Here is a 15135-nt window from a genome sequence, read left to right as displayed (position 1 = left end):
AGTTGCTATTATTGAAGATAAAAAGTAGTTATTCCAAAATCTAATTATGTTTTATACTTTTTTTAGAAATATATCTTTTAGTAGAAAATCCTTGAAATTATCAATAAAATCTCAAAGACTTAATGTTACTAATTAAAATAAATAAATAAATAAAAATCTTATATTCTAATGGTAAAATTTGTATTTATAAAATATTGGTGGTTCTTATATATTTTCTTTCATTTAAGACATGTTCTATAAATATAATTACTACGATTCAATAATATATTAGATTAAATATATTTTAAATTAATTATTATTTAATTACCTTAATATAATTAAATTACCATATAAAAATTATTATTATTATTTTAATATTCTTAACAAGGATTTTAATATAGCCATAAATTTTAGAGAGATTATATAGAATAGAAAGGAAAAGAAGAAAAAAAGAAAAAGCCTTCTAAATCATCTTTATTATTCATAATGACTTTAAAATACATTTAATGGTATTTTTTATTCAAATATTTATTTTTAATAAAATATATATAACTAATTATTAACATGTTTAATAAGATTTTAAATGTCCAATGAAATAAGCATACTTAGATATCATTATAATAAAGTAAAAATATACCAAAAGTTTTAAATTTTATTTTTTTTGAATTACAAAACATTCATGTGCATGAGTTTTTTTGATAATAAATATTCATTTTTAAAAATTAAATAAAACTAATTCTATAATATATATTTCTAAATATATCCAAAATTTTGAACTTTAAAACCAGAAAATAAGTATGTGAAATTATTTTAATAAAGTAAATGTTTAGATAAATATTAATATTTTTTTTAAATATCTTTAAATTTAAGTTTGTGTAAATCTTAAATTTATTAAGACAATATTATAAAAAACTCACATAGATAACACAAGAAAGTACATACAAAAATATCAAATTTTAACAAAAGCTGTATTTGCAATAAACACTAAAAAATCTTAAATTTAACTATTTCTAAATACAAGAAAAAACTTTTAAACCTCATAATTTAACTATTATCAATTATATGCAACTATATCTTAATGCATGTTTTTAAATTATAATACACTTTATAAATATTTATAAAAATTATTATTTACTCATTTCAAACTTCTTTATATTACTACAATTTTTTGTGTGTGTGTATATATATATATATATATATATATATATATATACATTTTATTTTTTATGTTTATTCATTAATATCTTTTTAATTGAATCTTTCCATTTTATCATTATTCTCACCTACAAAAGCCTCCATGTATATATATATATATATATATATATAACTAAAGAAGCTTAGTAATAAGACAAAGACATAAAGAAGTCTTCTCATTGGCCAAAATCAAAAAAATTGTTTAGTAACAAAAAACCCTACATAACATCCAAAAAGACCTCCAATTTACTATTTGTACAAGATATTATTTTACATCTTTTTCATGCACCATTCATCGTTACCTTCTGGTTAGTCATCTTAGAAAGCCCCGCAAGCATGTGCACTTCGATCGCGGTGTCGCCCTAGTTACGAACCTGTGCAGCTGCCGCACCTGGACATCTTTCCGGGGTTCCTGCACACAACGCAAGTAGGAGAAAAAACAAAAACAAAAAGGCAGGAAATGAATTCAGAAACTTTTCCTTCGAAGAGCTCCTTGCATACTCAAAATCCTCAAAGACGTTCACAAAACCGTTTCAGTAATAAATATATATACATATATATATATATATATATATATACATACCATGATTTTCGCCAACCGCTTTCTGCAAAGCTTTGATCTGAGTTTACCCGACAGACAGCCTGAGAACCTATCATTGCACTGCCACAAGCTCCCATGGAGATATTATGGGCACCAGATGGCCATTCATGACGCCTGTAGGCACCACACCAAGGCAGAACGACTTTTATCGTGTCAGTTGAAGAAGATTTTTCTCCGACGGAATGCGAATCATCCTGAAAATTGCCGGTAGCAATGGGATCTGGAGCAGTTGGCAAGTGATCTGAGACACCATCAAGACACAAGAGTCCCCGAAGTATGTTTCCACCTGTTGCCGTAAACCAGACCCAACTGAAAATTTTATGCCTTCAAATATGCACCCTAAAACCTGAAGCCAAAGATCTGAACCATATATTTTATGTCCTTCACACTACACCCTACAATTATAATCCTATGGTTTTTACCTTGGTGTGGTAGTTATGTGTTTGTATGTTATATTCTTTAATCTAAATCATAAATCATATTTTCTCAAATTCTATATCTTTACCTTAAATCATAGATTTTGATTCCTAAATCTTGAAATGAATACACGTCACATCAGCATCTAATATATTGAGGTGTGTGCCTCATTGGGTTTTAATGTTAGGTGCACCAAATCAAATATCAGTGTGAGTTAGAATGCTACTTAGGTTTGAATGTCGAACAGAATGTGCTACGTTTGTTGTTAATGCATATATCTATTTATTTGCAAATTTATTCTAAATTGTTAAAAAAAATTGTTGTATAAGTCGAGTGACTCAATAAGTGAGAAAAGTAGAGAAAGATTCAAAATCTAAGTTTGATACCAAGGGCCATATCCCATGGGTTTCATCCATATTGTATGTAGTCCATTTTCCGAGAGACAGATGGCATTTTTTTTTATTCCAGTATTATTGTTGTAATAAAATTAAATAAAATAAAGTAAAAATTGGTACAACAATCAATTTCCACCTTCTTGATAACTATTTAGAACCCATCACTTTAACATAATACTCTCAAAGCAAAAAACTCAAATGGTAATATATACTTGGTTTACCACATACATTACAGAGGCTTGCAAAGCTCATTGAAGAAGGGCCCAAGGCTTCCACTTTTGCAGGCTTCGGTGGATCTATTCACGTTCGCAAAAGAACAGGTATATTTATTCGCTTTACCACCCATTGCATAATTCAATTTCTGCTCAGAGTATGTCTGAAGCTTCTCCCCGAAACAAGCCAGACATACAGAACTGAACATTGGCCGTTGCTATGAAGTTTGCCGTGTGAGTACAGATTTGTTGTGATATCACACACAGTTGTTGCAATCCTCTTGGATATATTGAACCATAAGAGAAGAGTTTTGATTGCGCCTGGCACACGCTCCAGAAAGGGCATGAGCACAATCCACGACTCATACCAACTATCAGAGTAAGATTTCAATATGAATGTCAAAAAGCTCGTCGTTGATGGATCAAAATATTGCAACACCACATGCGTTGGCCATCTCAAAGGTGCAGCCAATGTCACTTTGGAACTTTCCCGAAAACGCTGAATACGATTGGGAGAAAAACCTATCCCTAAATAATACTGCATATAACTTGGTTCGTGTGATGGTGGGGATCAGTGTAGAGCAGATGGATAATCTGAGCTCACTCATTTCACTGGATGACGCGGTTAGAGGGGTTAATAAGATGTTGACATGAAGCAACTCCCAAAGTTAGCATTCACTACGATGCTAACAAAGTTCTGCATATGAATCCAGCGGTAGATTACATATACACAGAGCTTTACATGAAAGTATTTCGAGCATACTTGTTGATAATTTATTGCTGCGTCAAATTAGTTCCGATACCACTTGGAGAAAGCAGATGGCTGATGCAAGTCAAGATGTTGGGGAATCAGACTGGCGACAATTCAGAACAATGTGGGGACCTCAACATTGGTCAGCTCATAGTAAATCGACCTCTTTGTTGTGGATCCAACTGAATGTCCTCCTCGGTGGAATCTCGCTTCTAGCTCGATTGAGAGATCGTTCCGCAAGCCTGTGGATGCGAGCTGGCAGCCTACACAAGAAATCTTGCGCTTTCTGAGCATCACTTGACAGTCCTGTCAAGGTACCCAAATTCCAGTAGGAAATTAAATGATCTATGATCCTGGCGTAGTCCACCGATGTGTACACTCCACATCGCTGGGCAACTGCTGCATAGTCATCGAAGAGGCTGTCGTTCTCTCCATCGTGCATGAGATGCGCAGGCATGGTGATCTTCTTCTTCATCATCTCCAGGAACGGTAACATTGCACCGTTTGGATCCAGTTCAAACAGCTTGCCAACAATGCGGCTGTATGCGATCTCGTGCCTCTTCTCATCCGAGGCAATGATGCCACAGATTGTGGCCAGTTTGTGCTCGTCAAACAATTTGGCATGTCGAGCTGTGTTTCCGTGAGATATGAACGTTGCACGTTCTTGGAATGATGTGTAGATGAATCCATTGTAAAGAATCAGATCAATGTGAGGCTCCTGGAAATTAACAACAAAGGACCATCGTCAAATACACGATTGGTAATCTGCTTAGCACGGATAGAGGGAAGCAGAACTCTCTGTCCTTTCAATTCTATCAAGGAGTTGGTGATAGACATACCATGCCTGCTCCGATCAAGTACTGGATTGTTCGTTCTACCATTCGCATGTCCACTCTTCCGGAAAGGTGGAGATGCCGATTTAACAAATCTCCATGGCGATTCTCCTCTGCTGTCCATGCTCGAATCCACACCCCCCATGGCGTTGGGCTGCACCCAGTCTTATCCCTTACGCCTTCGAAAGTGTTTAACATCGTCTGGTACGTGGGAAGAGCTTCTTCAGTAACCATGTCACCGACCAAGCACACCAAGTAATCATCTGGGAGCTCTTTGGCACGAGACCGCAGCTCCAGAATTTCCTCGAAGAAACTATCCGATGAAGAGTCGGGGAGAAAATCCTGAGGTTGCCATGACTTCAACATGGGTTTCAACATGGGGAGAAGGTTCTCTTGAGCCCAATTGTTTAGAGAAGCTATGACCTCCAGTTTCTCCACCGGGATGTGCTCCGGCTGTCGATTCCAGTGTTGATACGGTGACGTTGCCTCACGGAGGGGATCGCAAATTCCAGTACTCGGATGCCTCTCCCTGCCGCCAGAAACTATACTGGGTCAAAATGGCACATTAAATTCTGCAATGGAGGATCATTCTGCGAGACGAAGAATGTGATCATCTGTTAAGGGAGGCAGTGGTCACCTGGGCGGGGAGGTGGTCATTTCGACCTGGAGCGGCTTCCATCTCTTCTCGCTTGAGACAAAGTTTAGTGACTTCTTGCCCTCTTCAAACCTCCGACTTACACAGAAGGATGGTGTTGGTGCTGTAGCAACTCGCAATTGGGGCAGCCCCATGGCTTCTCAAGGCAAGTCTAGGCAAGCGTCGAAAGTGTCACCAGAGCGGGTAAAAGTGAACAAATAAAAAACGATGAGACTCGAGACAGACCTATCTTGTACCGCCAGTTAGAAGCACAATTAAGAACAGGACTGGATTGCCACCAGGTTCCAAAGCAATTTCTCTCCTAGCCGCGTAGACGTTAAGGCCGCTTATCTCTCATAGATGTAGATGCAATGCGACGCATGTCGATAATTTATCTCAGTACAAGCTTTGCATGTGATCCAAAACACGTTTGAATCAACATTACGTCTGTCAAAACCTTAAACGTGATTCAAAGTGGATACTACATGCGATTTACGACCTTTGAACGAGATTTGAAACAGCTTTCAATAACATGTGTTCCAACAATGCTCATAGTATTTCGACCAGTGATATTATTCCCAACTAAAGGGTGCTACAATCTACTCTATGGCACTCTTGTCCACCATTCGATGCTCCTAACCTTAGCCAGCTTCCATTTGGTGACTCCAGCCAAATGCTCAATGTCGAGGCGTAATCTCTGCGAACACTCTCCCTTAAATCCATTGCTTCTCAGAATCATCTAGCTGAAACCATCACTGTTACCCACAGCTAATTGCCAAAGGAAACCACTTCCACGCTTCTCTGACTCCTTCACAAAATGCAATACAGAGACTACATCCTCCCCTTACCAACCCCGATCATTGTAACGAAATCCAACCCTCCCAAAACAAAACCGCATTCTACGTCGCCCCGACCACGCATCGACTTACATCAATCACCAGACCTCATGACACAACTACCTGAATCCAGGGCCAAATTATAGAGCATGAACGCTGGTGGAGCTAGTCCAGTGCGACCAGGAGAAGCAGGACACTAAACGTCGAATCACGGGACTGAACAAGTACAACCATGATGAAACCCACAGCAATATATTACCAAGAGCTCTAGAACATCAACTCCATCGCAAAGAAACCACCCTAAAGTCGACGCGACGAGACAAGACGCCCGATCAGCGAGGCGATCCGTGGTTGCTACAGAGCATGCGTAGCGATGAGCTTCGATGCAAAACTTTGGGTCCAGTCCAGTGCAAGTGAAGCAGTGGCCGCAGAGGCGCGGGATGTAAAACCTGAATCCGGCGAGTCGGAAGGACAAAGCTCCGCTACCTCGCTCGCTCGCGGTCGCCGTCGTCACTGAGCCTGTGAGTCCAGCTTCGTCTCGACGGCGGCGAAGATGCCCGCGACGACGAGCGTGGCGGATGCGAATCCTCACAACCAGGCCCGCCACACGCGCCAGAGCTGGACCGGGGACTTCGCCATAGCTAATTTCTGACCCATCAATACGCTAATGTGAGTATGAAAATGACGAAGTTTTCTAATAATAAAGTGATGCGATAATGAGACTTTCATCTTTTGTACATAAGCATTTTATGAATGTATGTTCAGAGGTCCATTCAATATTGAATCTCGGTACCACAGTTGTGGATCCCGCTTCAGCTGCTTTTACACTTGCATCGATTCGAACTTTTTAGAGATGCGAAGCTTCACAATCTGGCCCGCCAAACTTTTGCATCAGTTTTAGAACTAAAAATCTTAGATATTTTATGACTAAGCGTTCATCCATTTTTTTGTTGTTCTATTTGTATTCTTGTAAAATGTTGTGGAATATGTTATAAATATCTCGGCGAACAAATCAAATGTTTTCTACAATATCCAAGATCCATCTTTGGTTTTTAATAGTTTATGGTGAGTTAAATGGTATGAATTGTATTATCATGGTGGTCCTTTTTATATATATATATACATATATATATATATATATATATATATATTCTAATAGAAGATAAATTTGACTTTTGGATTTTATTTTGTTTAGCATCTTAGTCTTTTAGCTTCATACTACATCATTGTGATAATTAAAAATTGTTGAAGATTTTTTAAGTGTCATAACAAAGCGAAATTTTATTTGTTAGCATCCTTTGTTCTAATCTTTAGAAGAAAAATATTGATTATTATAAATTTTATTTCTTAGAGAGTTAGAGAACCAATTAGCTATAGTGGCACTCAAATACTATCAAGATTGATTCTAACCACCTATGCATGAGACTATTTAGGTTGACATAAAGTTTTATTATTTTTTGTAGTCTTCAATTCTCTTTCTCTATTCCATTGTTGTACCCCTCTTCTAGCTCTAGCCAAGGCTTCTTTGGCCTCTACTCCTATAAGTCCAAAGTTTTGTTCTTAACCAAAAGATGTTGTGCATAGCGAGCATACAAAATATTTGTTTAAATTAGATAATTTTGTATATAATAATGAAAAACCTATTCATAAAAATATCTACTAATCAAGTAAAAAATTATTAAGAGTATTTTATTAAGAATATTTTCTTTTTTCATAAATAATGATCAAGAAATTGAACCATATTTGTAAGTGTGAGTCACTTAATTGACCCACTTAAGTCTTTAGTACAAATAATATACTCATTGTACTTAAAATCATAGATTTTGTGAGTTAGTGTAGTAATTTTGAGATAAATAGAAAATGAAAAATAAAATAGAATGTTAGTTGCAAGAATGGATCTCTTGTAGTATTATCCTTGAGAAAGGATTTTAAATTACATACCTTCTCTCTAATTTAGCTGATAGAAATTTATGAGGTTTTTTATAATAGATTTTGTCATTAAAAGATCACTTGGTCTAAGAGCTAAATATAAATCGGATCCAGTCAATTATAAAAGAATTTAAAAAAAAAACCAAAAAAAAAAAAAAAAAAAAAAGGTAAGTAAAAGGTAGGAGAGAGTAGAGAGAGAAAAGTAAAATTAGAAGAAGATAGAGAAGAAAAGAAAAAATCAGAAAATATAGGAGAAGGAAAAAACGAAAAAAGATGAAAAAGAAAGAGAAGAAGAGAAAGAAAGTAAGACAAAAGAAAAGAAAAAAGAGGCTGCTTCTGAATGGTGGCAACCTCCTTGTCGATAGGGTCCGGCCGCCGGATCCCACACTCTCCTGTTTCTTCACGTCTTCATGAATTGGAGGCACTCCAAAAAGAAATTCCGTTCTTTCATGTGATATAGGTACTGCAGTGCAATATTTTTCCCTCTCCTTTTTTGTTTTGTGCTCGGTTGGAGTGCTGCAATGCTGCACAGCTTTGCCCTGTTGTTTTTCTTGTTTTTTTCCTCCGGTTTGACTCTTGTCTGTGTTTTATTGACAACTTGGCATGCCCAAGCGGAGCAGCGGAAGCTGTTCTGTGCTTCCGTTACAACGGCATGGCGGCTGAAGGTGCATTGCGGAGCTCATTGATGCAGCCACAGTGGTTGACTTTTGTATTATTTTTATTTTTTTTTATTTTAGTGGACTGGGTTGATATCGGTTTTATTCTAGCCGTTGAAGATCAACGGGGAACGAGCTGTCGAAGGTTGGCATTATGTGCGATTTGACAACTCTGCGTTAGGTAGAGTCTATGGTTGTTGAAATTGACAGGTGCATGCTGCGGCTGCAGCAAGGCCTTGCGGATTGTAGTGACAATGTGCCGATCTGGTCGAGGAGTTGGGGTGGCTCAAGTCATGGTGGCTTTTTATTTCATTTTAGTTCCGTATTGTGTGGCAAGAGAATTGTTGCGCTCCCTCTTGTTGTTATTGGTAGCATTATGGCACCGCGAAACAATATTGAAATTCAATTGTTCCTTGATGCTACAAGTTTAGTTTAGCGGCAATAGGAATGGCGATCTTATTCTAGATTCAACGACGTTGGCATACAAGGCAACAACGGAGTTATGCGGTAAGCTTCAATGGCCCTGGACTTTGTTCAGACTGGTCTATTGCAGTTGCCAACAATGCAGGGATTGCAGTCTGCACAAAACGGTGGCATGGTGGTATTGGTTACTACTATATCGGAGGTTTAGTGATGAGTGTTGCTGGTTTGGACAAATGCAGTGTCAATAGCGCTTAGTTAAAGAGGAACTTAAACATCTGCCTAGGTTGAGTTAAGAAATGATTGGATTGTGATTTTTTATGTAGAGGTTGTTTTATTGGATTCCCCTTCGTTCTACTTTTTTCTTTTTGATTATTCCACCTTTTGTTTTTGTAGCCTGGTAGTGATGGATTGTTGTTGGATATTCAAGGCCCAGGCTATTAGAAATCAAAATAAAATTCACCTCCTTGCTGTGAGTCCCACAAATTGATCAAAATTGGTGGATTAATTAAAAATATAGTTTTAAGTCATTTAATTACACAAATGTTAAGATTAGAGAGTCTTTTTGATTTTTCAAGTATTTATTATAATTTAGAAGTATTTACAAATTGCAAACATCTTATTAGAAAGAAAGTTATAAAAATGGAGTCTTAGTAAGTCTTAGTGGCAATTATCTTAGTTAGTTTAGTATTTTTTTTTATTGTTAAGTATTAAGAGTTAATTATTGAGACCAATGTCTTTATTGGCTTCCTATCTACATGTATTACTATATCACATGAAAGAATATAGGATTTTATAAAATCCTATCAATGATTAGTTAGTAGTTGGAAGAAGCATGAAAAAATACTTCATATCTTTTTAATTAATTATATAGATAATAGGATTTTTAGTAGATTAAAATTCATTTTATCACTATAAAAAATCACCAAGATAGAAAAACAAAGCTTTATATTGATAATAATATTATAGAAATATTATAGGATTTATTTAGAATTTATTTAGATTTTTTTATAAATTTTTAGAGAAAATTTCAAGACCTTGGTAAAATTGAGTTTTACCACCTTGAGAGCTATTATGAAGAAATGAAATAAGATTTGAAGACTATATAAGGTTTCTAGGTTAATTGGGTATTTTTGAACACCATGGTGTAGTCAAAAATACAAAAAATGTAGCTTTACTAATAGAAAATAGAAGGACTAGAAGTTAGTATAGTCCTTGAAGGAAGAAAGGTGCACAATTCCCATGTTGGTTGTAGCACCTTGGATATAGGTAGGAAGATAAGACTAAGGCCTCAAGGCCTCTCTAGACAACCAATATATACTACTTGTGAGCCTTGGTGATGCTCAAATTTTTTATTTCTTAAGCAAGTTACCCTTGAGATAAAAATTATTCACTTAATTTTTTTAATATTTACATTCTTTCTTTAATCTATCATAATTTACTTATAGTAACTTAAAATTATACGATTTTTATGTCATTGGAAAGATAAAAAAATTATCTATCTAAAAATATAATTTGTATTTTTTACTTTTATTTTTATCCAATGAACAGATTGTGACTTAACTTTTGGTATTGTAATTACTTGATTTAATTTCTTTCACTTGTATTGTGGTTGTTCCTCTTAGTTTTTGCCAATTGCTTACATCACTTCACACCACCAATTACAAGCAACTCTTAATTGATGCCATCTTATAGTTGGGATTGAGGAGTGAAATTTACACTCATGTAAATGGTGCATTTGCCAAGAGATGGTACTTCTAATGGTGTGTAAAAATGTCAAGTTAGCTTTTGGTGAATAATCTTGCTTGGACTTATTATGTGAGAATTGCAACTTAGTCTTCATTATTTGTAAGTTTTCTACCTCTCTCCTTGTTAGTATAAACAAGGCCTTCAAATTTTTAAAAATCAAAAGATAGTTAAAAGTTTTGTTGTTGAGTAGAATGTTGATTTGCTCTCGGATTTTTGTCAATCAGTTTTTGTCAATAAATGAATTTTAATTAAATAAGAATTAAATTAAAATAATAAATAAAATAAATAAATAATAAATAGAAATCATATTAAAAAGGGTTTTTTTTATTTCATGTAGTTTGTCAAGTGACTTACTAAGTATAAGTGTGAATTGTTAATTGAGCCTTGGCTTTATTACTTGGATTAATCAAAAGGAATAAGAATGATTTGATTTGAATTTAATTTATAAGTATAATTTTTTTAATTTACACGATTAATTTAGTTGTTACGAATTGAAATAAACTTCTAAATAGTAGAGGTTTATTTTAGCTCACAATAAGGCTACCAATGAATAGGTTTATTAAAATAAATAAATATATATATATATATATATATATATATATATGAAATTTTGAAACATGTTTTTTATTTTAACAATAAGAATTTAATAAGTCTAAAAGTTTAAAAGCAAAGTAAATTTATAAATTTTATAATTTATAGTTATTGGAATGGTTGCGATTATTTTTAAAACTTGTTAAAAAATGCATATTATAATTTTTTTGCATAAATTTCTTGACAAATTTTCCATCGTAGAATTAAAAATTTATAGTCTACAACTACAATTTAGTATAATATTCTTGTTCTTTTGTACTTCTAAAGTAGCTAAGTCTTAAATTTGAATATTTATACTAATTATCTAAATTAGTACCATTATTTTGTTTATGAATAGGTTCTTAAAGACAATGGTACTTAGGTATAAATATTCATATTATATTACATTAAAATCTTTATATAAATATAATTTTTAGCAATGGCTAACTTGAAGTATTGTAAAGATGATTTAAGAGTAGGTTGTTTCAATTATTAGCTAAATAATTGTAAGTATATATTGCTTAGATATAAATTTTGTGTAAAAATCAATAATTTCTTATACTAAAGATTATTATTAAATAAGATTATCTTTACTATTTCAAAGATTTAAGAATCTTTTATTTTATCTTATATTGCATGTTATTTTTAATATTCTTCTAATACATATTGCACATTCTTTATAAACATACCTTTATATACTTTATTTTTAAATTTATTTTATTTTTTTCATTAAATCATTTATTTTTTAAGATTATATATAAGTTTCTTAATAGTATTTATATGATATCTATGATGGTTTTATATGCAAAAATAATCTTGAGCCTAAGAAATTGTTTTTATATATATGATAAAGATACAACTATATCTAAAAATGTATTTATAAAAGATTTATGCTAAGAAGCAAGAAAAATAACTTTATTGTATGGATGTATTGGACATAATTGGTTTTTGGTTGGTTGAATGTATAATAAAAGAATGTTGGTGATGAAAAAACAACTATACCATGCATATGTTGTAGATATATACACAAAAACCAATTTTAATGTCTCGCTAGTATATTGGCTTTTAAAGTTGATTTCTACATCTTCCAAATGTTAAAATAATATGCAGATATATAAATTCTATATATATATATATATATATATATATATATTACAACAGCAGTTAGATATGTTTGTCTTTGCTCTAAAAGTCTTATTATTATCCCAAGCCTCTGATTTTTTATTTTTTATTTTTAATTTAAAATTCTAATTGCAAAATTATTCTTGTTGTCTACTTTATTTTTAGATTGTTTTATTTAAACATCCATTATAAGCTCTTAATATAAGAAGAAATTATAATTATTTTTAGCTAAGCATATTGCTTTAAGACAATAGTATTAGAATTGAAAAAAAATCTTCTACAAACTATTATATATATATATATATATATATATATCAATTAAATTATTCAAATGAATTGATGATTTTACTTTTGAGATAATCATTAATAATTTTTATAAATTATCACCATCATCTACTATTTGAATTTGTAAAATTCCATATTTCAATGGCTTTTTAAATATCCTCAATTTTAATCTTCATACTAATTGGCTTTACTTATTTTTCTTTAAGTGCATGTGGTTGGAATTATCTTCTACATATTCTTGTTTATTCCATACTTTCTTCTCAATGTCAACAAACACACATACCTTGCTTACATCTAGTTTGAAATTTGACATAATTTTTACAGATTCTATTTCTTTAGAAAACACTAGGGTCTATTTAACATTCTTCAAAAAAAAAAATTATGTTTATTTTAGCATTTCCATAGTTTTTTCTTCTATCATGCTCTTTGTCTTGTTTCATGGCCCCATATATATAAGTCTATAAAGTTTGTCTATTCTTTTAATTTTTAATTTTTTGAAATTTGGAGATTCATTTATCCATTATTGGGTCTGCAACCAATAAAATTCAATCACATTTATCATGATTATTGATCTTCATCAAGGATGGGTCAATTTAATAAAAGTATTGATCTATTTAACATTGCCCTGTTTCATTTTATTTTAGTAAAAAAAATATCTTAATTTATATTGTAAAAATAATAATTTCAAATTCATAAATTTAAAGAAAAAAATGTAAATGTAAAATGATAAAGCATTATGTATTAAAGATATTAAAATTTTAGAACAACATAGTCAATCTAATTTTTTAATATACATATATATATTTTATAAAAGAATTATAAATTATAATTTAATAAAAATAATTATTGTTATTGAATAAAAAATTGCACTAGAAATACTATATGTTAAATTTTTATATGATTAATCAAAAAATTATTATATAAATGTTTTCCAACATAATTTAAAACATTATAATAAAATTATCAATATAAATATTAAATAACAATACAGTATTTTTCTATTCACAACTAATTTTTTTCTTCTTTAAACCATTGTAATAAAAAAAATAGAAAACTTTGATAGTTAAGATGGATAACCCTAAGCAAAAATGTGTATTATCGATTTAAGCTATTATTTGTTGTGTATGTTCACCACTCATGGGCCCGCCCGCGAGGGGGGGTTAGGGTTTAGGGTTTAGCGGTGTCGTTTGCGGGGGAGTTCGAGAGAGTCCAGTGCACAGTCCCTTTTGCTTGGCTTCGCTGCTCCGCACGGCGATCGCCGATGGCGAGGAAGAGGAGCAGGAGGAGGCAGATGGACACCGTGAGTGAGTGTGTGTGTGTGTGTGTGTGAGAGTGTGTGTGTGTGTGTGTGAGAGAGAGAGTGTGTGTGTGTGTGTGAGAGAGAGAGTGTGTGTGTGTGTGTGTGTGAGAGAGAGAGTGTGTGTGTGTGTGAGAGTGTGTGTGTGTGTGTGTGTGTGTGAGTGAGTGAGTGTGTGAGAGTGTGTGTGTGTCTGTGTGTGAGTGAGTGAGTGTGTGTGTGAGAGTGAGTGTGTGTGTTCATGGAAATAATTCCCCAGTGCCATTCCCACTGTTTCTTCACCCTCCCTCCCCATAGCCCATTATGAGCAGTTGCCCTTCACAATTATCCCTCCTCCCCCTCCTTGCACATCACCGTTCCAACAACATGATGCAGAATGATGATGCAGCATACTCCATGACTCTTCTTCATCACTGTACTCTTCATTTGAATGCTGCCTTGCCATCAATGTACTTCACAACCTCCTGTACCCCCTCTCCGGAATATGCTGAAGTTTGCATCGCCAAAACGGGATGAAGTAGAAGAAGAAGAAGAGGAGTTGGTGGCAACAGAAGGAAAAAGAGAGAAAGACCATGAGGGGAGTGGAGTTGGTGCGCCGCGAAACCCATACAGCGAAACCTACCGTGTTGCGATGCGCATCAGTCGCGGCAGAAATAATACCCAAATTTGCGTGCTGTGCTAAGTTTTGAACCACCACATTGCATGTGAACGATGCTGTAATCCAACTGCTTTTCGAGTGGAGGGAGTGTGAACGGAATGGCAACACATACGCATGTGGGTAGCGATGGTTTTCCAATCAAGGAGCTGGTACTGGAGTGCGGAGAGGCTGGAGGGGCAAAGGAGAGAAAAAAATGAGCCAGCGTTAACAACGATGAAGTGTGAGCTTCTGCGTGTGTGATCAGTGCTAGGCAGCTCCGTGCTCAGTGAGTAATTGTACCATTTAGCAACACACAAAGTCAAATCGTGCTGCATGTTATGGTAGGTGTTTGGACACTGAAGTCGATCGTAACTTCTTGAAGAGGTTGTGGTGATCCGAGGCTTACCTGGCCTTGCCGTTGCTTGGGCGGTGTTCACACAAGTTTGCTATTTTGCTGAGGTCATGTTCGGGAGTCTCTTTGTGAGAATTGTCTTGATTGTTCACGCTTACTAACCCTGGCTTGCGGCACCGAGGCTCTGTGGCTCATCCTTGTTGGACAAATGGTGACCTAGGATGTGCAGAAGTTATCCGCACTTGAAACCACAGTGAGGTTCATCT

At 34.1% G+C, this 15135-nt stretch overlaps 1 protein-coding gene and 2 long non-coding RNA genes across 3 annotated transcripts; 1 reads left to right on the top strand and 2 right to left on the bottom strand.

Moving 5' to 3' along the window:
* Nucleotides 1–1446: 1446 nt before the first annotated feature.
* LOC149987904 (uncharacterized) lies at nt 1447–2950 on the bottom strand. The gene is made up of 3 exons (XR_016505977.1): nt 2815–2950; nt 1757–1888; nt 1447–1585 (listed from the first exon to the last, which is right to left on the bottom strand). It is a non-coding gene; the product is annotated as an uncharacterized LOC149987904 (long non-coding RNA).
* Nucleotides 1876–2891, top strand: LOC149987905 (uncharacterized). The gene is made up of 2 exons (XR_016505978.1): nt 1876–2048; nt 2822–2891. It is a non-coding gene; the product is annotated as an uncharacterized LOC149987905 (long non-coding RNA).
* Nucleotides 2951–3183: 233 nt separating the features above from the next.
* Nucleotides 3184–6547, bottom strand: LOC112290196 (stearoyl-[acyl-carrier-protein] 9-desaturase 2, chloroplastic). The gene is made up of 4 exons (XM_024536238.3): nt 6302–6547; nt 5020–5188; nt 4389–4911; nt 3184–4267 (listed from the first exon to the last, which is right to left on the bottom strand). Exons 2-4 carry the CDS (start codon nt 5169–5171, stop codon nt 3698–3700), a joined length of 1245 nt encoding a protein of 414 aa, XP_024392006.1. The 5' UTR covers nt 5172–5188; nt 6302–6547; the 3' UTR covers nt 3184–3697.
* Between the last annotated feature and the right edge of the window lie 8588 nt (nt 6548–15135).

The sequence above is a fragment of the Physcomitrium patens genome, chromosome 13 (assembly GCF_059467195.1).
Source record: "Physcomitrium patens ecotype Gransden chromosome 13, ASM5946719v1, whole genome shotgun sequence".
Lineage (NCBI taxonomy): Eukaryota > Viridiplantae > Streptophyta > Bryopsida > Funariales > Funariaceae > Physcomitrium > Physcomitrium patens.
The sequence above is the reverse complement of the archived record's forward strand: the minus strand, read 5'-3'. Positions and strand labels throughout refer to the sequence as shown.

What these genes read in the sequence shown, in the direction of transcription:
- LOC112290196 (XM_024536238.3), bottom strand. Translation starts at nt 5,171, where the DNA reads ATGGGGCTGCCCCAATTGCGAGTTGCTACAGCACCAACACCATCCTTC. An exon ending in ATGACCACCTCCCCGCCCAG is followed by an intron (nt 4,912 to 5,019) that starts GTGACCACTGCC and finishes TTCTGGCGGCAG; the next exon opens with GGAGAGGCATCCGAGTACTG. An exon ending in ACTTGATCGGAGCAGGCATG is followed by an intron (nt 4,268 to 4,388) that starts GTATGTCTATCA and finishes GTTAATTTCCAG; the next exon opens with GAGCCTCACATTGATCTGAT.